The sequence below is a fragment of the Microcaecilia unicolor genome, chromosome 6, assembly GCF_901765095.1.
Source record: "Microcaecilia unicolor chromosome 6, aMicUni1.1, whole genome shotgun sequence".
Taxonomy (NCBI): domain Eukaryota; kingdom Metazoa; phylum Chordata; class Amphibia; order Gymnophiona; family Siphonopidae; genus Microcaecilia; species Microcaecilia unicolor.
The window spans coordinates 158,438,494-158,464,523 of record NC_044036.1 but is presented as its reverse complement, the minus strand read 5'-3'; the positions used below and the strand labels follow the sequence as shown (position 1 = coordinate 158,464,523).

At 44.1% G+C, this 26,030-nt stretch overlaps 1 protein-coding gene across 1 annotated transcript in view; it reads right to left on the bottom strand.

Annotated features, from left to right (window-relative positions):
- TASOR (transcription activation suppressor) overlaps window positions 1-26,030 on the bottom strand; it is a gene marked incomplete in the record, with an annotated part of 313,792 nt that overhangs the window by 23,808 nt on the left and 263,954 nt on the right. The window contains 1 exon segment of the mRNA XM_030205431.1: window positions 23,726-23,848. Within this exon segment, the coding sequence (XP_030061291.1) occupies window positions 23,726-23,848 (123 nt within the window).

Here is a 26,030-nt window from a genome sequence, read left to right as displayed (position 1 = left end):
CCAGACTCATATCAACTAGCTCACCTTTATCCAAAGAAATGTAGTAGATTGGTGAAGCAAGATTTTCCTTGAGTAAATCCATGGTGGCTTTGTCTCATTAATCCATGCTTATGTATATGCTCTAATTTTGTTCTTTATAATAATCCTACCATTTTGCCCAGCAGTAACATCAGATTCACCTGTCTATAATTTCCCAGATCACCTCTGGAACCCTTTTTAACGGTGAAATTAGGCCTTACCTGCTAATTTTCTTTCCTCTAGATCCTCCAGACCGTTCAAGACGCTTGGTTTATGCACTCCTACCAGCAGAGGGAGACTGAGAACACTAAAACTTCTTATACAAGTAGCCTGTGCAGACCTTCTACTAACCAGTAAAACAGTAACAAAGCAGAGGAACAAAACACCTCCACCTAAACAAAACCACTGAATCCACACTCAGATCTCCTCCCCTTAAGACAGGGGAATTCAACTGCAGATGGGCACAAACAGTACCACAAACTGCCCTTAGTAAAACTCCAGGACCCAAATCACAGGAGCTACCAGAAATATCAGCAACTGAAGTCTAAAAAAATATCATACTGAACTGTCCGATCCACTGGGTGGGCTCTTGAACGGTCTGGAAGATCTAGAGGAAAGAAAATTAGCAGGTAAGGCCTAATTTCACCTTCCTCAGCAATCCTCCAGACTGTTCAAGACGCTTGGGACATACCAAAGCAGTAAACACATCTAAGGGTGGGACCTGCGAAGCCCAGAGGACAGGACTGCAGCTCCAAAACTGGCATCCTCCGTTGCCTGTACATCCACTCTGTAATGTTTGACAAACGAATGCAGGGAGGACCACCCCGCCGCTCTACAAATGTCCACCAGTGGAACAAAACTACTCTCTGCCCAAGAAGCCGCCATCCCCCTAGTGGAATGTGTCTTGAGCCCCACCAGCACCGTTGGCCATGCAATATGTAAGCCGAAGAGATGGCATCCTTCAACTACCGAGCTATAGATGCCTTAGAAGCAGCCGCTCCCTTCTTGGGCCCCCCATGAAGGACAAATAATCTGTTCGAAGACCTGAATTCCTCCGACCTGCGCAAGTAAACCTTCAACACTCCGCGTACATCCAATTTCGCCAAATGACGCTGAGAAGCATCCCCCGTCCGGTCCCCCAAGACCGGCAACGAAATCACCTGATTGGCATGAAAGCAGGATACCACCTTAGGCAAAAACGAAGGGACTGGACGCAGCGAAACCTTTTCCTTAGAAAACCACAGAAACGGAGGCCTACATGAAAGAGCCTGAAGTTCCGAAATCCTGCGAGCTGACGATATAGCTACCAAAAAGACCACCTTCATAATAAGGTCTTTTACTGAACAAGACTTCAAGGGCTCAAAAGGAGAACCCGCCAAAGAGTCAAGAACGATATTAAGATCCCACTGAGGAACTACCGGCCGCTGAGGACGAAGAAGCCACTTCACCCCCCTTAAAAAACGGACCACATCCAAGGAAGACGCAACCGACCTGCCCTGCACCTTACCCCGAAAACATGCCAAAGCAGCCAGCTGCACCTTCAAAGATGACAATGAAAGGCCCTTCTCAAAACCATCCTGCAAGAAATCTAAAATGCACGACACAGAAGCTGTCGAAGGGACACACGCCCGGTCCCCACACCAATCTTCAAATATGTGCCACACACGCACATAGGCCACAGACATCAAACGTTTGCGAGACTGCAGCATCGTCTGAATCACCTGAGGGGAAAATCCCTTCTTTCTCAACCGTTCCCTCTCAAGGGCCACACCGTAAGAGAGAACCGAGCCAGATCCAGCATGACAATTGGACCCTGACACAACAGCACCGAGCCCCCCCAGCCGCAGAGGCTCGCCTTCTAACAAGCGCATCAGATCCCCGACCCAAGGCCGACGCGGCCAATTCGGAGCCAACACCACCGGACCTGCATGACATTCTACCCTCTGTAGGACTCAACCTATCAAGGGCCATGGGGGAAACACATACAGCAACACCCGCTGAGGCCACGGAAGGACCAGCGCATTGATCCCTTCCGCTCGCGGATCCTGACGCCGACTGAAATACCGAGGAATCTGAGCATTCTGTGCCGACGCCATGAGATCCACTACTGGCATTCCCCACTTTAAAACTATCTGGTCGAACACCGACCGGTGCAGAGACCATTCTCCAGGGTCCAACATGTGTCTGCTTAGAAAATCCCGGCCACGTGCGCCGCTGAAATCTGCACTAGATGCCTTTCCACCCAACTCATGAGCAGAGCCGTCTCGCTTGCCAACCGCGGACTCTTTGTACCGCCCTGCCGGTTGACATATGCTACCGCTGTCGCGTTGTCGGACATGACTCTTACCGCCTTTCCAACCACACTTGAGTGAAACGCCAACAGAGCTAGCTGAATCGCCCTCATCTCCAACCGGTTGATAGACCACTGAGCTTCCTTCGTCGACCACCGCCCCTGCGCGGACCGACCAAGACACTGAGCTCCCCAGCCCAGCAGACTGGCATCTGTTACCAGAATCACCCACTGAGGAGGTTCCAACGGCATGCCCTTTTTCAGATGGGCTGAGCACAGCCACCACTGGAGACTGCGCCAAGGAGCCTCCCTCACTGGCAACCGCAACTCCAAACTGTGTACCTGGGGAGACCACCGGGACAACAGAGCTGCCTGAAGCTGATGCATATGCGCCCTGGCCCATGGTACTAGCTCTATTGTCGCTGCCATGAGGCCCAGAACCCGAAGGTACATTCGAACCGACGGACTCTGAATGGACATTAACAGCCGGAACTGTTGCTGAAGAGAGGCGATCCGAGAATCCGGCAGAAAAACCATGACCCACTGCCGTGTTGAACCGCACTCCCAAGTACTCCAGACTCTGCGATGGGATCAACTGACTTTTGACTACATTCACTACCAATCCGAGCGATTCCAGAAATGCGACCACCTGAGCCTTCGCCTCAACACCGTGAGCCCGAGACTTCGCCCGGATCAACCAGTCGTCTAGATATGGATGCACCAGAATTCCCTGCCTCCGTAAAGCCGCTGCTACCACCACCATTATCTTGGAGAAGGTGCGTGGAGCCGTTGCCAGACCAAAAGGCAGAGCACAGAACTGAAATTGCCTCCCTAAAACAGCAAAACGAAGGAAATGCTGATGGGCCTCTCGAATCGGCACATGCAGATACGCTTCCGTGAGATCCAGTGACGTGAGAAATTCTCCCTGACGAACAGCCACTATGACCGAGCGCAGAGTCTCCATGCAGAAGGATGGCACCTTGAGCGCCCCATTGACGCTCTTGAGATGTAAAATGGGTTGAAACTGGTCCTTCTCCTTCGGCACCACAAAGTAAATGGAATAACAACCCATTCCCTGCTCGTGCTGAGGAACGGGTACCACAGCTCCCAACTGGATTAAGCAACCCAGAGTCTCTTGAATAGCCTTTAACTTGACTCGAGAGTGACAAGGAGAGGGAAGAAACAGATTCGGCAGCAGGTACTCGAACGCGAGCGTGTAACCGTCGCGAACGACCTCCAGCACCCACTGATCTGAAGTAATTTGGGTCCACCCCTGATAAAACAGACAAAGTCGTGCCCCGACCTTCACCAGAGGCTGGACCCGCACACCTTCATAAGGAGGACTTATTACCATTTCCGGCACCTCCGAAGGAGTCCCGACCTCCTCATCGACCCCCTCAAAAGGACTGCATCCGCTGGAAAAACCAGCTTTTAGAAGGAGATACAAATCTGCCCAGCCTGTACCGCCTCGCGTCCTTAAACCGACCTCTAGCCGAACCACCTCGACTAGCCGCCTTAGGCCATAACTCCGGCAACCGTGAGACCTTGGTATCCCCAAGACCACTCATCAGTTTATCCAAGTCCTCTCCAAACAACATAGAACCTTTGAAAGGTAGAGAACACAACTTTGCTTTAGAGGCCGCATCTGCCACCCAGCCCCTAAGCCAAAGAGCCCTGCGAGCCGTCACCGCCAGAGCCATATTCTTAGCTGAAGCCCTTAGCAAATCATAAAGGGTGTCTGCCAAAAACGAAGACCCCATCTCCAATTTGGCCAGGTCCTGAACCAAACCAGTCCTATCTAACACAAGCTCATCCAAGAGCTTCTCCGCCCAACGGAAACAAGCTCTGACTACTAAGCCCTGAAGAAATAAGTTAGCCTTGCTAGCCCTTGCTCTCAGTAAAATCCAGGCCAATGGCTCATAATAAGAGCTAGGCTTCTTTAAATCAAAAACATCTCTGATACAAAAGAGAGCTAGCTTGTAAGAATCAGAGATCACCTTTGACACAGTTATATTTCACTAAAGCAAGTGCTGAGCTGGCAAGGGAAGGGGGTTTTACTCTTGGAAACATTCCTGGGACTGGCACCTGTGAGAAGTTACGAGCAAAGCTGTTAGGGCTAATGTATGTCATTAGAAGGTTGGATGCAAGGGGGGTAAGCACATCAAGGGGAGGGGGTGGAGCGGAAGAGGGCAACATGATCTGTGAGATCACCTCGCAGATGGGCTCTCAAGAGATTTTGTTTATACTTAGGGCTTGAGAACATGTGAAGTCATTTTAATTAAACTGATGAGGGCTAGGAGCCCTGTTGAGACAGCTGGGTCCATTGGAACCAATGAAGGCAAAATGGTATATAAGCAGCAGTCTGAGGGATATTAGATCAGTGAGTGAAGGAGACAAGAGAAGGAAGGCTACCAGAGAAGGCGGGTGATAGACGAGTCCTGAACTGCTGTTCAATCCATATGAATACCTGCTTGCTTGTACCACCTTTGGGTAAGATATCAATGCTAATAAACTATATTACTCTATCTACTGAATACTGGACTCCTTTCTAATTGGGGAGGTTACCACTGCTTGGACGGTGTAGAACTATCATGAGCAGATACAGGATTGGGGTGATTAGGTATCTAGAGGGGATATGCAGTTCCCTTCAGGATAGTGGAAAGCCCAGGGCTCCGCTGCTGCCCAAACGGGTGAGGCAGACCTAATAATTTACATTTTGGTAAGCAGAGGATGGAGTTTTTCTCCCTCTGAGATTGGGATCTGCCTCCCTAAATTTAATTGACAGTTAGGCACCTTTTCTTAATAGTGGGCACCGCACTGTAACTTTCTTTCACATATTTTTCTTACACTTTTCATTTGCTTTATCCTGCCCACGGACTTCCATTTTTTTCCTTTGCTTTTACAGTTCTCCTTAACGAACACTGTAATTCATTCTCAAGGTCAAGCTGGGAATCGAGCCAAGCCTAGCTGGCTTATCTATCCAGCCCTGCACTTTTAGAAGTAACTTGGCTTTCTGGGTTTGAAAAAAACAAAAACAGGGGTATAACAGTGGTAAATTTTTCTTTTCTTATGTTTTTATGTCCCATGCTGAAGTGGTACAAGTTAAACAGTCATTACCAATGTTTTCTTTTTAACCTTTTCACTGTCTATCCTCTGTCAACTGTATTGCTCCTAAATCCATCTAACTAACTCCCTCTCTTATCTTTTTCACACCTTTAAACTCGTTTCATCTCTCGGAACTGGTACAACTTTTTTTTATCAACATATTCTCGACAGGCGGACTAATGCAAGGGTCCTTCCCTTAACACCGATGAGATTTATGATTCCCTATCTTTAGATTTTCACTCTGCCTCCTTCGGCAGCACTTTCTGATACACAAACAGCCTTCCCCTAGCTGCGGTCCAAAATTACCACTTTAAGCTGGGTCACGCAGTAGCCAGTTTCCAAATTAAAGGAGACTGCCCCACCCTTTGTAGAGGTTCCGGACTTCTTACAGTCTGTGTTGGCTGCTCTTTCCCCGGCAATAATAAATGGAGTATGAAATGCCATCTTAACCTGTACCAAGGTATATTTTTAGGGTTTTAGGCACTGAACAGGAAGATTGACTGGTTTCCATCTCCAATAATTGTCATATTAGTTGGGTAACTTACTGTCCTTGTGCACAGGTGTGGGCTTCTCTTACGGTCCCCTCTTTAAATCTGCCACCTTTAAACCTGGTCATCTTTCAAATTGGCCACCGAACGGAACATTTACTTTGTATTCAAAGTTTCTTGTTTCTGGGAAGGCTGCCAATCCTAGCTTGCTTACCAATTCAGCTCTGCTGAAGCACAATAGCCACGCTGATTTTAAAAGTACTTTTTCCTGAGTTTTCAGCTCTGCCCTATGCAAGTTGCCCTTGCACAGACAACACTGGGGAAAACCCATGTTTCTTTCAACTCCAGCCTAGCATTCACTTTTTTTAAATTAACAGCACTACCATTTCTGCATTAGAAATTGTATTTTTAATTACACAGTGTCCCATCAAGAAAAAAAAAAGAGGGGTGTTGCGAGTCACCTTCTCTTTGTATACTTACTGTCCCAGCCCTTTGTGAATATATAGAATTCATTGTCTAGGTGCCTCTATATGGGGTACTCTCCAAACTGTCCCCCAGATTAATTTTTTATTGTGAATACCAACAAGTGGGTTTTTTGGGTTTGCCCTCATTCAGGTACTATAATTTTAGCTGACAATTATGTTTTATTTTTAGAGGTTTTGCAGTGATTAACCTGCAAGGGCTTTTTTTCGTTGTTGTCCAGTGTAAAGATTCACTGAGGGGTTGCCGAGGGTCTGTCCGGTCTAGGGGTGACCGAGAGGGATTTTTTCCAGTCTAGAATCGACTGAGGGTACTTCCAGCTAAGAGTTAACTGAGAGTTTGCCCAGTCTAGAGTGATCAAGTGTTTTGGCAGTGTAAAGATTCGCCAAGAGTTTAGTACGGTCTAGAACCGAGGGTCCGGTCTAGAGTGCCGAGGGTCTGGTTCAAGGAGAACCACTGTTTTTTTGTAATTCAGGTAACCTTTAGCGATCCTGTCTTAAGTGTCTTGTAATGTATCCTGAGTGTACTCTCAATGAGTGGATGCACTAATTGATGGGCCAGGTTTTGACCATGGGGTTTGCTAAGTACCTTCACCATTGCATATATAGATTGAAGATTTTTTTGGTTGTGTGCATATTAAAGTTTTTGTTTTTGTCCGGTTCAGCTAAAATTGTACCTTTATGACGTTGCCGTAGGCAACCCTTTCTTTTTACTAAAACATATTCACAGTTTTCCTTCCTTTTGTGAATTATCCCTGAACACTGGAAGGTTCTGAAGACAGGTAAGTATATAATTCACTTTAATTTTTAATGCAGATTTACGTTGTTAGACTCCTTTCTCACTGTAATAAAAGTTAAGCACATAATTACACAACACCATTAGTGTCACTTTTAGTGCCATATACTTTTCTTACCATGGCCACGCCCCTAGAGAATGTTCTACAGTTCTTCCCTTTTGATAAATATCTTGGGGCGCAGAAAGGTAATCCCCAATCTCTGCACCCTTCCCAAAGCCCGGTACATCCACACCTCCAGCTCCAACATGTGAGGGGCTCCCATGTGAGGGGGCTCCCCATGTGAGGGGGCTCCGCCATGATATGAGTCAGGGTTCTCCAATGAACTTCTAACCTAGCCCTCTAAACCAGTGAATTCCCAGTTATTCCCCATCCCTTCGGGCAATGCTTGTCCAGGTCAGTCACCAATTGACGCAGAGACTGCACTTGACAAAATGGACCTGGCTCCTAATGTCTTGCGATATTCATAAATTGCCTGCCCAAATCGCCGTGCACATATTAGGTGCTGGAGATGCCATCGGTTAGGTCATTTTACAGCAGAATGTCGCCGAAATCCACAGACATTTCATAGGTATGCCCGGCGTACAAACCCTCCTGTCCAGCAATTGTTCCCTGACCCACGCCATTCTCTGTAACTAGGCATGGCCTGTACCAGAGTAGATTATAAGCACCATGTGGTCACTCTGCTCAACTATAATTTTGTGGAGAACAATGCTTAAACTATTAGATTAAAGATTAGAAGTTATCCTGAGTGTGTTTGGTTATATTCTAGTTTTAGTAGTCCTACTGTTTCTTCTGACTTAATTCTAAATAGTGGTTACCTCCTACACTATCTTAAATTGTTGTATTATGTTTTTTCTACTACATCCTTGTACTAACATGCTTTGGTTTAATGCCGTTACTTTATCTGTTATTTACATAGGAATAAAATGATCCCAGTTCATCAGGCTTTCTATTAAAAGATTATGTAGAACTCCTGAATCAAAACATTCCTGGGTCGGTCTCTGCCAGCCAGTTTTTGCAAAATTCTCTGTTTTGACATGGGATGAAGTGTATTCCAATATCTCTCCCACACTTTCCCAAAAGCGGACGAGTCTTTCTTCCCTCCACTATAAGGAGTATATCCACATAATTCCAAGTGTAATAGCTCTGTCATTTTCGACTTCCATAGCTCTTTTGTGGGTGCTTGCTCTTCTCTCCACTTGAGCAAAATTACTGTTTCGTAACTGCTTTTTGTAAAAATCCAACATATCCTTGATGGTATGGGCTTCTTTACTGTGAACACATCAAACAAAATCAGCGGAGTAACCACTACTTTTTGCTTCCACCAATGGCCGATTTCTGTCAGTAATTGTATCCAGAACTGTCTGATGGTCGGGCAGACCCAGAACGTATGTCCCAGGGTTGCCATGCCTGTTCCACACTTAGGGCAGTCTCCCGTTCCAAAGCCCGCTTTCTGCGCTCTTATTGGGGCTATATATGCTCGCGTGGCAAACTTATACTGCCGTTCCCACTGTCTAATGAAGGGGATCCTGCGCAAGATGGATTGTAGAAAGTTCTGGAGCATCTCTGTTGTAAGTTCTGTCCCGAGCTCTCGCGTCCAGCTCTCCGCCATTGTGCAATAATCAATGTCCTCCGTAGTATCCAAGAGGTGCCTGTGGTGAAAACGGAGAGGCACTGTATTTTGTGATTGCAATGTGAGCGCAGTCGAAAGCGTGTCTTGTACATCCTCGCTTAAATTAAACGCTCCCAAAGAGTGTGCATAGTGTTTAACCTGAGCATACGCATAGAAGTCTGCAAATGGCAAATCAAACTCTCTCTGTATCTCCTCTCGAGTGACCTGAGTTGTCCCTCTTCATTCAACAGTTGATATAAATAACAAATGCCCTTCTTCTTCCAGATCGCAAATGTTTTCCCCATTGTCCCTGCGGGGAATTCAGGATTCAAAAACAGTGAGACGAAAGGGGTAGCTGCTGCCGAGAAGCCATGTCTGTGACACAACCATCTCCACATTGCCCTGGCCAAGCATATGAACCAGTTCATGTTGGGCATGTTCGCCGGTCTTTTCTTTGTAGTATGTAGCAGACAACTTAAATGCGTTCCAGGCGTGAGTGAGGCTTCCAACTGCGTGTTCGTAAATTGACTACTGCCCGCCAGCCAATCTCTAACGTGCCTTATGGTGCACGCAATGGTAAGGTATCTAATATTGAGCAGTCCCATGCCCCCATGCGTCTTGGGTTTATATAGTACTTCCAGAGGGAGTCTTGGGCGCCTATTATGCCATAGAAATTTCCTCAGAATTACCTTTAACTCCCTTTCTTCTCGCAGGTGCAACGGCAGCATCTGAAACCTGTACAGCCATTTGGGGGCTATTATCATATTGTAAAGGGCTATTCGCCCTGACAGGGAAAGGGGGCAAGAATTCCATATACCCATCAGACGCCTAGCATCTGCCAATAGTGGCCGTACATTTTCTTTATATAACATGGACAAATTAACTGGTATTTCCACCCCCAAATATTTCAGCTTTCCTTCTGTCCATTTAAAGGGAAAGAGACCTTCCCATGTACGTCTAGTGGAATCTATTATTGGGAGTGCCAGAGACTTAGACATATTTAAACGAAAACCCGAAAGGTCCCCATACTGCCCAATCTCTCTTAGCAAACATGCCACTGATCGCTGCGGGTCATCGACTAACAGCAGCAAATCATCCGTGTATGCTAATAATTTTATTTCTTCTCCCCCCGCCTGCATCCCTTTGATCTCCGGGACTCTCCTAATGATGCACAATAAAGGTTCTAATACCATCAAGAACAGTAGGGGGGAAAGTGGACAGCCCTGTCTTGTTCCTTTCATGATCTGGAACTCTGCAGTCCGAACCCCATTGATTACTAATCTTGCCCTCGGGTTTGCGTATAGCGCCTGCACGACTTTCGCAGCCCATCCCCGCACTCCAATCCAATGTAAGGCCTCATACATGAAGTGCCATACCACCATGTCAAAAGCGCGTTCTGCGTCTAGGCTAATAACAATGCCTTTAGGTGTCTTCTCAGGAGCTTCTATCATGGCTGCTATCAGTTTCCTCACATTAATCACAGAGTGCCTGCCTCGGACAAAGCCTACTTGCTCTCCTCCTATTATAGATGGTAACACTTGCGCCAACCGCTCTGCCAGGACCCGCGACAAAATTTTTATGTCCACATTTATTAACGAAATTGGCCTATAGGCCGCTGGGTCTGTGGCATCTCTCCCTGGCTTCTGTATTAAACTAATCGGCGCTTCATTAGCATGTCTGGGGAACTGTCCCCTCTGCAGTCACCTCTTCATAGAGGCTCATCAGTGGACCTATTACTTGTATTTTAAGCATCTTGTAGAATTCTCCGGAAAACCCATCCGGGCCCGGAGCCGAGTGCATCTTTAATGCTTTTATAGCCTTCCTTAGCGCTCAGAGGGGAGTCTAGAAAATCTGTCTGCTCCTGCTCTAACTGTGGGAGTCGTGCCCGGTGTAAATATGTTCTGATCTTATCGCGCATCTCCGACCCCTGGCTCTCCTCTGAATATAATCTTTCAAAATGCTGTTTAAATATATCTGCAATCTCCTCTGGCCTAGAAGTGTATGTCCCAGTCGGGCTACGCAGCCTAGCAACAATAGACTGTTTACGGGTTCCTTTGATTAATCGTGCTAGCATACCCCCTGGCTGGTCTCCATGTCGACTAAGGTTATATTTACGAACTATTGTTGCTTTCAAATACCTGTCGTGCAGCAAGCTATTTAACTCTACACGTACTGCAATCAGAGCCTCTAAATTGGCCTTAGTAGAGCTGTTCGCATATCTTCTCCTAGCCAATCTAGTCTGCCTTTCTAGCTCCACTATCTTCTGCGTTATCCTGCGATTCCTCCTGCTGACAAACACAATCACCTCCCCTCGCATTACGGCTTTAGCCGTAGACCAATAGAGGCCAGGAGTCTCTACATGTTGTTCATTATGCTTCGCGAATTCCTCCCACTTTTGTATGAGGTATTCGGTGAATTCAGGTGAAGCATAAAGGTATGCCGGGAATCTCCACCGTCTCAGTGCGCGATAGTATGCCTGGGCCTCCACGTATACCCAGATCATGGCGTGGTCCGAGACCTCCTCTGGGCCTATCTCAGCCTCCACAATCCGCGCAAACAGCTGCTGTGACACCAGAATATAATCTAACCTGGACTGGGTTCCGTGCGCCCTCGAGGTGTGCGTGAAGTCACGCTCTTCCTCATGTAACAGTCTCCAAGGGTCCACCAAACCCAGTCCATTACAGAAGGCCTCCAGTATTCCAGCACCATAGGCCCTCCCCTCCCGTGAGCGCCCCGTTCTGATCTAGAACCTGATTCATATTCCCAGCCACTATTATGGGGTCCGTTCCATGTCTCTGGCACTGCGCAAAAAGATCCGCAATCATCCTTTGTCTGGGGTCCGCGCTGCAGCCTGCCCAGATTCCTCCAGGTCTTTGACAACTTTGTGTGCCTCCTGTATGTCATCAAATGCTCTCCACCTTCCCTCCTGCTTCACTTTCAAGGTTGCAGGGTAGAGCAGCATAAATGTTTCCTGTCTCTCGTGCAACTTCGGGCATAATGGCGTAAATCGGCGACGTTTTTCCTGTAGGGCCGCCGAGTAGTCTTGGAATATGCGCACAGGATGTCCCTCATACCGCAACTCATTTCGCTTCTGTCGGAATCCGCGCAAAATCTCCTCTTTGTGCACATAATTGTGCACTTTGATTATTACTGTCCGCGGAGTCTGTCGTCCATCTTGTCGCCTGCCAATGCGATGCGCTCTCTCAAGGCAAAGCTTTCCTGCGCTGTCAGACAGCGCAAACTCCTCTGATAGCCATGCTTCTAAAACCGATGAAAGCATTCTATCATTTACAGTTTCAGGCAGCCCTACTATCCACAGGTTTCCCCGTCGCGACCTATTCTCGAAGTCGTCTAGCTTCTCTTTCAAGGTTTCCACTGTGGCAGCCATGTTTTGGAGCTTGAGCTCCATGGGCCTCGCTGAATCTTCTATCTCTGATACCCGGCGCTCCAATTCTCCTGTTCGTTGCGTTGGATCAATTTGCTTCGCCTCCAGATTAGAGACCTGCGTGTATAGTTTCTCTCATTTTGAGTCTATTGCTGCACTTACTGCCTCGGTAATTTGTTGCAGCTGTTCCGCCGTGAAGGGCGCACTTCCGCTCGCCTGCTGCCCATCGTCGGCTCCGCTTGGCGCCTTCATTTTATCTTTGTCCTTTTTAGGTCCTCTACTCGCCATCGTACGTGCTGGCGAGTTCAGATATTTGTCCATAGAGACTTCCACTCCTGTTACACAGGGCCTTGGAGGACGCGGGACCACGTCTTCCTCTCTTCAGAGCATCACGTGACCCCACAGAGAAATATTTAAAATGCACTAAAACTTTTGATTTCCAAATTATAGATTCATTCTTGTTTAATCTATATATTGTACAGATCAATCAAGGATGCAGGCTTATTTACTTCATTACGATTTGAACTTTTTTTTGCTCACAGCTCACTCTACTACCCCCCCCTTTTTGCAATTAATGACAGCAATTTAGCTGATGACCTGGCACGCCAGGTAACAGCAGGTCAGGTGTCCTTTGGTCCTGACCTCACCCTGCCACTGTGCACCCCGGATGCATTAACCCTACCCCATACTCCATCTCCAACCCCCCCCTTTTGCCACTCCCCCCTCCTTCCTATCCCCCCTCAGCCCCCACCTCTCTTCTCTTCCCCCTCAGCCCTCCTCCCTCTTCCCCCTCAGCCCTCCCTTTCTCTTCCCCCTCACCCCTCCCTTCCTCTCTCCCAACAGCCCCTCCCTCCTCTCCCCCTCCACCCCACAGCCCTCCCTTTCTCTCCCTCCACAGCCCTCCCTTTCTCTCTCCCAACAACCCCTCCTTCCTCTCCCCGCACAGCCCCTCCTTCCTCTATGCCTCCTACCCCGCTTTCCTCCACCCCTCATTCCACTCCCCACACCCCCTCCTCTTCGCTACCCCCTTCAACCCCCCCCCCCCGCTCCATCCTCTTCCCTCCTCCCCTCCCCCCCTGACGTCCCCCCCCCCCACCCCCTTCACAAGATTTTTATTTTTCCTGGCTTTTGACAACTGTTTTCCTCCTTCTTTTTAGCCACTTGAGGGTTATCATGATACAAACTTCCAGTATAGTTTTGATTAAGTTGCGGAGGAAGGTCAATGGAAGTGAGAATTCCATTCATTTTGGGGTAATTATAAAGGATATACAGCGATTGGTATTTCCATATGAAAGTTTCAGAACTGTTTGCATGGTAAATGGTCTAGCTCTTCATGTATCATTGGATGTGCTTTCTATAAGTGCATATAAGTAGACATTCGCATGACAGACCCTTAAGAAAGATTTTCGCAACTCGCGATGGTGAAGAGCAAAGTCGTAGTAGGTGAAGAGGAATGTTGAAAGTTTTGAATGCGGTAATGTATCTGGTATCCTCTGTGCTCTATTTATGTAAGGGCCTTCTATTCTACCTAAAGCTTTTTGGGTTATAATGCTTTTTGTCTGTCTACACAACAGTGTTATGCCCATAACATATCTATATCTTTTTTTGTTTGGTTTGTTTGTTTCTATTTCTCTGTATATGCTCTCAAACAGATCACATTTATTTACACACAACAATAGTTGAAATCTCTACACAAACTGCTTATTTCTTTTTCATAAAAATACCCTACCTGGATCAGTTATTTCACTGGATGGGGAATCCCTTACAATTTATCCAATACTGTATTTCCCTAATTCTCTAAATTATTCTGTTCATAATGCTTTTCTGTTTCTCAGGCAATGTATAAGACGTACTGGCAACATATTTGATTAAAACAAGGGGAAAGTTCCTCTAATGTCAGGCCTATACTGATTTTATAGATATGCAGATACCTATCAAAGTTAAAAGGTACCTGCTTGTCTGAGTAGATGCTTTCTAAAAAAAATTAAAACAAAAAAATGAATAGAAGCTTATCCTTGCATCAGAGAAAGTGCCATGACCATGCCTTTCTCTCTGTCAAGAGATTATTCCCATATTTGCCTGACCAATATTCTGTATATTAGGATGTGTTACCCAATATCATTACTTTTTCTGTCTTCGATTTCACAGGCAATCTCAGTCAGAAGAGGGGAGGGGTAATGATAGCCCTTCCCCTGCCACCGGTTATCCAAAAGCTCTCACAGTTGGAGATTTGATTCACCGGAAGTACTACATCCCTAATTACATAAAACCCTTCCAAATTAGTCAAGTTACGAGCCCACACTTTCTGGGTCCACAGACATCAGCATCTACAAGGCTCCTGATTCAGTCCCTTTCAAGCCACCCCCACCAGCTCAGTAGTTACCACTGGTTCTGCAGCCTTCGCCACCACTTCAAGTTGATGGACTAAAAGAACATTTTCCAAGAATCTGGCAGCTACAGACATTACTTTACAGGAAGAATTCACCTCACCTGAACGGAACATTGCCCATCAGAGAGAACCCACCCTTGTCAACTTGACCTCCATCGAACTTATTACTGAGCCTGCATCTGCCATCTTTCCAGTGGAACTGGGTGACGCAAGTCTAACTACCCACAAGTGGACACTGTACTCTGCACTTAAAACAACTGTATTAGGACTTGTTGTACCTATATTATTTGTGACTAATCTACTATACATTTGAAAAGACTCACAGGTTTCTTCAGTGTACATAGTAATAATCACAAAAATCCATCCTAGGTACCCCAACAGTAGACTTACTCTGTTTAAACTGAAACCCTGTATCTAATCATTACTTGCCCTTTTTAATTTTTTTAATTCTATTATTCCTGACAATACAAATCATCATTTGTTTTGTTTTATTCATTACACCTGCCTAGCTATTAAATGGCTGGTGCTCACTCTAATGAGCCTCAGAGCACTGCCTGTCCCACTCATCCCCTAAATTGGGATCCAGGAATAGATGATGATCCTGAGACTCTTTAACTAGATTTAATATTTTCTGTTATCCTTTATTTGATACATGGGCTACTGGATCTAATAGGTCCGTGTTTGATAACTTTGAAATTTTTCCAGGGATGTGGACAAATTAAAATTAACAGAGTTCACATCCAATAATCAGACTCTCTAACAGAGAACCTGTATATTTTTGTCTTTTACAGCATTGGTCAAAGTGGGTGGCATCCTTGGATTTTCATCCTCTATTGTCACTATCAAGTGGGGTACTTGATCAATTTAAAGCCAGAAATCATTGTTGCATTTACATTCCCAGTAATACTGACACTAATGATTCCATTATAAAGGCATTACAAGACCTTTTTGCCTTAGCAGACAAAATTAGCTACCAAATCAGGTGTTGATAATGTTGTCTGGTACATTATTCCCTATGTTCAGAGGTTTGTCTTAAGCCTCCTTGTTACTACTCTCAGTACAAGACAAATTACATTTCCACCATAAATTTTGTGTAGGAGCACTGCTATTTATTTTACCTATTAATGCCTGTAACGCAAGTATACCTCTTTTATTAAGGAAGATATTTATTCTGCTTATGCTGTTTAATTGAACTATCATACGTTTCTTTTTAGTTTGTTACATTTTGCTAATTTGTATGGACAGGTTTAGATTGTTTTCCTTCCATCTTTAAACTGTTGTACCTTTCATCATTGGACCTCAAATGGTAACTAAGCAGACTGTTCTCTACTATTGATGATTTCTTAATCATCAAGAGAAAGTGAAGCAGATCAATTCATTTCTTTAACACATATTTGCTTCATATTCTGTATAAAGGAACAAGAAGATTATGTTCCTATGTTCCAAAAACACTAATAACTCAACAGTGCCTTCATATATGATCTAGATCTATTACACCTAGCAGTAAGATAATGGCAAAACTCTGAGTGTAATAATTACAAAACCATTATCTTGCTCATAATTGCAAAACTATTATCTTGTCCATAATTATAAGACTACTGCAGGTTAAGCAGTAGGCCTTCCATATCTAATGTAGGCCTATAACACCCATAGCTTGCTTGTAATTATAATGCTCATGTTTGCAGTAGTTATTCATTATTTGGCCAATATTAATCCTTTTTAAATGCTAAAATGAAATATTTGTTCCCTATTAACACCAGTTTTAGCTATATTTACACATTCAAAGTTTGACTAATGATAAACTTTGATTGGAAATTTTCTTTCCCCCGCCTTCCAACATCAGCTTTGTAATCATGATATATTAGTTAATTGCAATCATATACACTCAACCTTATTGATTCCATTGTATGGTACCAAGACTTAATTGACTTCTCATGTTTCCAAGTCTAACTCCGCCCTAGAGGGGTAGGTCTAGGATAGTTAGGCCCCTTGGGTTGGTTATGATAAAAGGGGAAACCTAATGCTGCATTTCATCCAGCATATAATTATGTATCCACATACTGACTCTTGCTATGGCCTTGTCCCTTATTGTGCCAGAGCACCCCTGTCACCTCATCCCTATACATTCCCCCCCCCCCCCCCCCAGAACTCTAAGAGCCCTCTGGAAAGGACAGCCACACCCACTTGTAGTCATGTGTGCCGGCCCTTGGAGGCCCGGCAAGAGGGGAATGAAGAAATATGTTAGCCTTGCTAGCCCTTGCTCTCAGTAAAATCCAGGCCAATGGCTCATAATAAGAGCTAGGCTTCTTTAAATCAAAATCATCTCTGATACAAAAGAGAGCTAGCTTGTAAGAATCAGAGATCACCTTTGACACAGTTATATTTCACTATAGCAAGTGCTGAGCTGGCAAGGGAAGGGGGTTTTGCTCTTGGAAACATTCCTGGGACTGGCACCTGTGAGAAGTTACGAGCAAAGCTGTTAGGGCTAATGTATGTCATTAGAAGGTTGGATGCAAGGGGGGTAAGCACACCAAGGGGAGGGGGTGGAGCGGAAGAGGGCAACATGACCTGTGAGATCATCTCGCAGATGGGCTCTCAAGAGATTTTGTTTATACTTAGGGCTTGAGAATATGTGAAGTCATTTTAAACAAACTGATAAGGGCTAGGAGCCCTGTTGAGACAGCTGGGTCCATTGGAACCAATGAAGGCAAAATGGTATATAAGCAGCAGTCTGAGGGATATCAGATCAGTGAGTGAAGGAGACAAGAGAAGGAAGGCTACCAGAGAAGGCGGGTGATAGACGAGTCCTGAACTGCTGTTCAATCCATATGAATACCTGCTTGCTTGTACCACCTTTGGGTAAGATATCAATGCTAATAAACTATATTACTCTATCTACTGAATACTGGACTCCTTTCTAATTGGGGAGGTTACCACTGCTTGGACGGTGTAGAACTATCACGAGCAGATACAGGATTGGGGCGATTAGGTATCTAGAAGTGATATGCAGTTCCCTTCAGGATAGTGGAAAGCCCAGGGCTCCGCTGCTGCCCAAACGGGTGAGGCAGACCTAATAATTTACAGCCCCCACAAACAGAGGCTTGCAAGGCCAAAGCCGACAAATCAAAGCTGCGCTTCAGAAAGGACTCTAGCCTCCTATCCTGAGGATCCCGTAAGGCTGTACCGCCATCCACCGGAATGGCCGTAGCCTTAGTAACCGCCGTAACCACAGTAGGTAGTTTCAGCAGGGCCAAATCTTCCGGAGGCAAGGGATACAGCCGCGCCATAGCCCTAGACACCTTACAAGCAGCCTCCGGCACAGACCATTCCTGAAAAACCATGTCTCTAATGTCTGAACTCATGGGAAAGGAACGGGAGGCTCTCCGAATCCCTTTAACCAAGGGATCTACCTGGGGTCCCTCCGCAGAGGGAGTGGCCACCGGAGCAAACTTCAAAGTAGAGATCACCTGATCAATGAGCACTAACAACTCCTCCTTATGAAAAATGCGAACCACTGAAGAATCTTCCCCAGGCCTTAGCCCACCCTGATCCTCAGACTCATCTAAGAGATCCTCCTCTCCTGGGTCACTCCAAACCTCCGACCCAGGCAGAGAAAGTATCTCCATAGGCTCCGAAATATCCAACCGGGGGCGCTTAACTCCCACTGAGCTAGCAACCTCCGGGGAACAAACAGCCTCAGAGGGGCCAGCTCTCCAGGCATTATACAGAGACCAAACAAACTCAGGGGGGAAACCAGACCCCCCCACCATGCTGCTGAAGCCCTAATAACACTTCCCGCAGTCTCCACGACGGACCCCCCTCGCTCCCGAGGCGACAGGTCCATCGCGTGATCCGCGGCTAAACTAGGTGTGCTTCCTGCCACACACGGGTCTCCCCGGCGCCAGTACTGAATGCTCGGCCAAAAGGGCTGCGCTTCCTGCCAAAAACGGCTCCGCCATTGCTGGCCCGGAATGTGCGGTCAAATCGCCGCCCAACACCTCCGCCGACTCAGGGGAAAGCACGGGGGGGGGGGGGGGGGGGGGGGGGCAAGAGCGCTGCCAGCATAGGCTCCCCACAAAATTTACATTGGCCACCTTTCATTTCAACGCCGCACTTCATGCAAAACCGACACCTTGCCGGCTTAGACATAATGGCCGCGAACACAAAAAAATCAAACAGTTGCTTTGTGCTCTGACAGACTAATAGGCAAAACCGCCTAAGGCAAGAACGTCCTTGAAGACGTTTTATCTTTGGACTGCCACAAGAACGGCCAAAATAGCCGCCTTTTAAAAACGGGTTTGTTTTTTTTTTTGAAAACCTCGTTGCTGATGCCTAAACGCCTCAAGGGTACAGAACGAGGTCTGTAGCCGAGGTCAAGCAGTCCTCCAGAGGAAGAGCACAGGGGGAGGGACCCGGCCACCCGGGTGTGAAACCCCACAGGGAATAAGAAGCCCCTTAGGACTTACACCCTGTAATAGAGATCCAAGTGTGGGTTCTCTAACATTTACAACCCAACCTAGAAACCCCAAACGGGCCTACCAGACTGAGTACACTGCAAAGGCTGCACACATCTACCATCTGCTGAGACTGAGAAAATACTGGTTAGTAGAAGGTCTGCACAGGCTACTTGTATAAGAAGATTTAGTGTTCTCAGTCTCCCTCTGCTGGTAGGAGTGCATAACCCAAGCGTCTTGAACGGTCTGGAGGATTGCTGAGGAAAATTGGCATTATATTGACCACCCTACAATCTTCAGGTACCATGCTTGATTTTAAAGATAAATTAAATATTACTAACAATAGTTCTGCAAGTTCATTTTTCAATTCTATCAGTACTCTAGGATATATACCATCCTGTCCAGACAATCTGCTACTCTTCAGTTTGTCAAACTGCCCCATTATATCTTCCAGGTTTATAGAGATTTGTTTCAGTTTTTGATTCATCAGCATTGAACACTATTTCTGGCACTGGTATCTCCCACATCTTTCTCAGTGAAAACTGAAGCAAAGAATTCATTGAATCTCTCCACTATGGCCTTGTTTTCTCTGAGTGCCCCTTTTATCCCTTGTCATCTAAGGGTACAACTGATTCTTTTACCAGCTTCTTGCTTCTAATATATCTAAAAGTTTTTAATATTTTGTTTTTGCCTTCAACTCAGTCTCTCTGTGCCATCCTTAGTGCTTTGCATCTGATTTGCTATTCCTTATGCTGTTTCTTATTATCTTCAGTCAGATTTTTCTTCCATTTTATGAAGGATTTTCTTTTAGCTCTACTAGTTTCCTTCACCTCACTTTTTTTTTTTAAATTCTTTATTTATAGCATTTTCAATTACATATCCCAAGTTGAACTTTGTCAAGAAATACAGAAAAAAATCCAAAGAAATAAATGTAACCTTATGGAATTCCATAAAACAGAAAATATTTACTTTTATACACAGTCCTCAAATCTGGGAGGGTGATTTCCAAAAACCTTACGTGGAGGATAAGGATACAATATAAGGAAATTAAATCAGGAAATTAAAGCGTCAGAATGGTACAACTTCCTAAAACAAATCAAAGTCCAGCGTTGGATTTCTAAGGGGGTTTAGGAGCTCTCACATTAAGATCTAAGCTGAATTGGATCAAAGAAATGATATGTCTTGTTTTCAAAAAATATAACGCATTTACAGGGGAATCTTAGCTGAAATTTAGCCCCCAATTGTATGGTCTCTGGTCTTAAAAGCAAAAATTTCTTCCTCCTTTCTTGCGTAGTCCTGAACACATCTGAAAATACCTGAATTTTCTCGCCCATATATTCCATGGAGGAGATTTGTCTAAAATATTGTCTCAACAATGCTTCTTTATCCATAAGAAAAACAAAGGATACCAGCAGAGTAGATCTATATTCAACTTCTTCCTGTGACTGTTCTAAGAGAGCAGAAATGTCCAAAGTCTCATGTGCTGGTTCCTTAGATTTTAAACCACGATTAGGGAGCATATACAATTTTTGAACTGGAGGAAAATTATCTTCAGAATATTTGAAGACTTCTTTAAGAAGCTTATTGAATAAGTCTCTTAGTGGGGTAAATTTCACAAAAGGAAAATTCAATATTCTTAGATTCAAATTTCTTGCCCCATTCTCTAGATTTTCGATTTTCCTGTGTACCAGGCCTGCGTTCTGGAGTATTTTATTCTCATGCTCTTTTAACTGACTTACAGCACCTTCCAATTGTTTTATGTTTGCCCCTTGTGAGGTCAGTTCAGTTTGAAGAGTCCATTTTAGCATTATTTGCATTAGCAGATATTACAAAATTAAGGCATACCGTATGCAATGACTCCATTGCCCCCCAGAGAGATTCCAGCGTCACAGTTGTTGGTTTCTCCAGAGGCAGTAGTTCACTGGAACTGGCTGCATTACAGCCATTTGCTGCAAAGCAGGTCTTTGCTCAGATTTAGTTCCACCACTGCTTCTGGGAGTAGAGGTAAGACTCGGTTCTTTCGGGGTTAACTCAAATTGAGGCGTTTCCAGGTCACCGGAGTTCTCCTCTCCTCGCTGCACAGCTTCACACTCTGGTTGCTGGGCGGGACTTCCCCCCTTCGCCTCACTTTTTAACCATGTCATTTAACCTTTCTTCCTCCTTTTTAAAAACATGGAATCAATCTGGTCTGGGCTTCCAGGATGGTATTTTTGAATAGCGTCCACGCCTGATGTAAATTTTCGACCTTTGCAGCTGCTCCTCCAAATTATTTTTTGACCACTCTCTCATTTTATCATACTCTCCTCTTTGAAAGTTAAATGCCAATGTATTGGATTTCCTATGTGTACTTACTCCAGAGATTAAATCAAATCTGATCACATTACGATCTCTGTTACGAAGTGGTCCCCAGCACCATTACCTCCTGCACCAGATCATGTGCTCCACTAAGGATCAGGTCTAGAATTTTCCCCCCTCTTGTTGAATTTTCTATTACAAATTAACAACCACCATAAAATCTGTTTTACTCTTGGTATATTTCTAGGTACTTGTGAATTGGATTGGACACTGTTAGAAACAGGATACTGGGCTTGATGGACATTTGGTCTGCCCAGTATGGCAAGGCTTATGTTTTTATGTTTAGTAGTATTAGAAGACAGTGACAGTGATGCCACCAATGGGACAGCCTAAGACATTTTGGTTCTGACAGCAAGCTGATCCTATAGCAACTGGATGGTTTGAAGGCATTTAGAATAAGTACTGCCATGTCTGTGTGCTGTTATAGAAGCATGAATGATATGTGCACTTGCAAATAACTTCAATGATTGTTTATTCATATTTTATTTGTTTTTGCTTTGTAGAGTATTCTAGTCCAATGAACCTTGAAGCAAACTGGCCCCTTATCTCTACCCTTTCATTTTCCAAAAATGATGTAAGAGCAGTCCCATGTAGTAACTTGGGCAAAGAACTGATTTTTTTTTTTTTTTGGGGGGGGGGGGGGGGGGAAGACTCCCCAGATAAAAGTTGCACAGGAACACCATGTTATGCTATCAAAGGATATCATGCTACATGTGACTGACTTAATTCTGCTTGCCCACACAGAACTGAAGCAGACAGTGAACTTCAATTTTTCTGGAAATGACTCAGCAAGATTAATCATTTCACTATCCATCTGTATACCACTATATTTTGAATTGTATACCATCTTGGTATAACTTTGTTGAGAAAATAGTTTATAAATTAAAATTCTCACAGAAGAAATAGATTCAAGTGGAGGTATAACACTTTCCCCCAATATGTACACAAGTTTAATTAACAAAACCTAAGGGTTATTTTATTTCACTTAACCACTGAATTGATGTGCTCTTTTCTGACCACTGACAGGTCATTTATGACCTATGAACTGCATAGTTATAAGGCTCAAACTTTTCTATACTTTTACTAAGGGCTGAATCTTTCCGAAAGCCCTGACTTCAGCATTCTGTGTAATACAGCAGCAATTTTGCTGAAAGCTGTGAAAAGCTGTGTATCCGAGGTCACTCTGACTCTTAAGAGCATTATTCCACCCTCCCTGACAGAGTCGGTTCCACTGAGACTACTCCACAAGGTTGGAAGACGGAGGAGTGTTGAGGATCTAGGTAACACTTTGATAAACCTTGGGTACTAGAAAATTCCTATAACAAAATGGCGCCTATAATCCTCTGTAAAAGAACCTTGAACTATTTTAAGATGCTGAGTTTTATAAACATTATTCTGTACAAATATAACTAAAATAAAAAAATAAAAAATATTCTGTAAACAATAACACAGGATTTAGCTGATGTTACAATAAATTTGGCTGGCATTGCAAGTTGTAGACTGGATGGGAGGGGATTTTTGCTCAGTCCAGTGAATATAAGAAGCTGCTGTGCTGGATTTAGTCAGAAGGCTAAGATGACCAACAGAGAGTAATTCTTTGCAGCTGTGGTTTCACTCCCTCTCAATAACAAATTATTATTTATTTCTTAATTACCTAATATCCAACCTACTCTAATTACCTTATTTAATTACTATGTCCAATTACTCTACCTAATAACTCCGTCCATCTAATTATTCTGTCTACTCTAATTACTTCCTAATTCCAATTGCTTTCTAATTACTGTCCAACTTCCAATTACTTCCTAATTCCAATTGCTTTCTAATTACTATCTAATTTGCCTAATTGTTTTATTGCCTAAATAGATTATTGTCTACTTGCTTTATCATCTTATTGCCTTGTTATTATCTGTACTGGAATAAAGACTATCCCTTTGGAAGGAAAATAGCTTCTGTCCTTCCTATCACCCCTTACCTCGGGGGTGGTTGGTCCATCATATCTGGGGTGGCTGTAAGGAGGTAGAAAAACCTTATTTGCCCCATACTTCCAAATTGTATATTTCTTATGGTATGTAGATATATCAGAGAAATAATCCCCACATAATCACGGTCCTCACTGATACTTGGCTGTCAGGAGGCCCTAACAGACTCCACTATAAACACCACTTTTTATAGCTTTTGTTTTACATTCATCTTCAAGCACACCTTATGAAGACTAGTACACAAATATTAATTTAAGACTGCAATCAGAAGTATCATTCAAAAACAGTTATTTTCTAGAGAGCACATTTAGTAGCAATAAGGAAAAACAGCTATTTTTATACAATTTTTTAAAGACAATAAAATAGACATGTACCTTGTGAATAAAACTGGCAATATCTTCATTCTGAATAATGATCAGCAGCTTATCTAAAGCGGCTTTTGTTTCCAAGAAGTGTTCAGGGTGACACTCTGTGTTACCCAATCTTACAAGGTATTCCTAAATACAAAAGGTAAAATGTCAAGTTAAACTAATATCTGTAATACAAACCCAAAGCATACTGTAAGCAGGGCAGCTCTGCAACAAGGGCAAACCCTTCAAAACAAAAACATTCTATGCTAGAAAAATGAAAACTAACTGGTTAATTTAACCTGTCCCACAATTTAACTCCCCTCTTTAGAACCACATTCTATATTCAAATTGTTATTTTGCACCAAGATGTTCTTGACTCTAATTTATGAAAGTTTCAGGGCAAAGGATACCACTACTACTACTTATCATTTCTAAAGCGCTACAAGGCGTATACTGAGGAAAAAGAATTCAGACCCCAACTAGAAAAAAAGGATAATCATCACATACTGGCTAGATTCAGGCAACATATATACTGGAATCCAGAGAGACCTCAGCACAGAATGTCCCTCCAATACTTGATGCAAACTGAGGTGGTTTTTTAAAACAAATTGGTCAAACTTATACAAGGTAATTTAATGAAATCAATCTGCCCTGTAATAGCAAGGGTAAAATCAGCAGAGTTTTTAGAATGATCTGGTATTAGACAAAATAAAGGGGGAATTAAAAAATATATCAAAATTACCAAATGTTTTGTCTTTCAGACAACTTCCAAGTAAACCCCTATAGTCACAACAGGATACCATAACTTCAGGTTGCTTTTGTGTACCAACTGTAGCCATGAGGCTGTCTAAATGAAGCTCTCCATAAACTGTTGTGATTTACTGCACAAATTTCATCATAATATAAGAGACTAAGCTCCCACTATCACACAAGTAAAAGCACAAAGGATTGACTGAAAACAGATACATTTTCAATTTCAAAGTTTTCTATTTTAGGAGACTTGAATACTGCTAGTCTATGTTACCCCTCTTTGAAAGTCTTTCCTAGTTTTGAGAAAACTCACTGCTAACTTTGTAAAAAGTCATGTGTTGCTCCAATTGTGTTTTCAGGAAGGGGACCCCCCCCCCCCACCCCAAGGTTTGACATATGGAAAAAAAAAATCAATGCAAGTAATAAATCCATAGCAGAACCACATTTAGTCCAATAAGAAGCACAGAAATTATTAGAATCTAAGTGTTTCAATTAACCTATACAATAAACTGACATCATATTCACAGGATTCTTTATGCAGAACAGCGAAGTTACTCACCTGTAGCAGGTATTCTCACAGCTGGGTGATATCAGCCAACAGAGCCCGGTGCAGATGCTGCCTAGCAGTATTAACAGAACTTTCTAGCAGCATCCCGCCGCACATGTGCTGATGCCTTCCTGCTCGACGCGCAAGCACTGGTCCCTCAGTCATTTCAAACAGCTAAAGAATACAACTCCAAGGGGAAGTGGGAGGGTATGTGAGAAAAATTGGTAGAACTGATTAAAATGGAATTCTGATAATTCCTTAGGGAGGAACTTAGGGTGTGTGTGGAGAACTACTCTATTGTGCTGAAACTTAGTGTAAGTTGGATAAGCTAACAAGGGCCTGAAGCTCACCGACTCTGCAAGCTGAAGTACCGCCACCAGAAATACAACTTTCTAGGTCAAGTATATAAGTATTGCCACACTGGCACAGACCAAAGGTCCATCAAGCCCAGCGTCCTGTTCCCAACAGTGGCCAATCCAGGTCACAAATACCTGGCAAGATTCCAAAAATGTTCAATACATTTTATGCTGTTGATCACAGAAATAAGCAGTGGATTTTGCCCAAGTCATTTCATAATGGTCTATGGACTTTTCCTTTAGAAAGCCATCAAAACCTTTTTTAAACCCCGCTAAGCTAACCACCTTTACCACATTCTCTGGCAACGAATTCCAGAGTTTAAGAGTAGACAAGTGATTCATATCTACTTGTTCCAATCCATCCATTATTTTATAGACCTCTATTATTTCTCCCCTCAGCCGTCTTTTCTCCAAGCTGAAGAGCCCTAGCCGCTTTAGCCTTTCCTCATAGGAAAGTCGTCCCATCTCTTTTATCATGTCGTCACCCTTCTCTGTACCTTTTCTAATTCCACTATATCTTTGAGATGCAGTGACCAGAATGGAACACAATATTTGAGGTGCAGTCCTTCAGATAACAGGAATCAAGCAGCTTTAACCCTTTAGTGTCCAATGTTCCCGTAATAAGCCATATGGGAACAGATTGATAGGAACATTGGACACTAAAGGGTTAATTAAA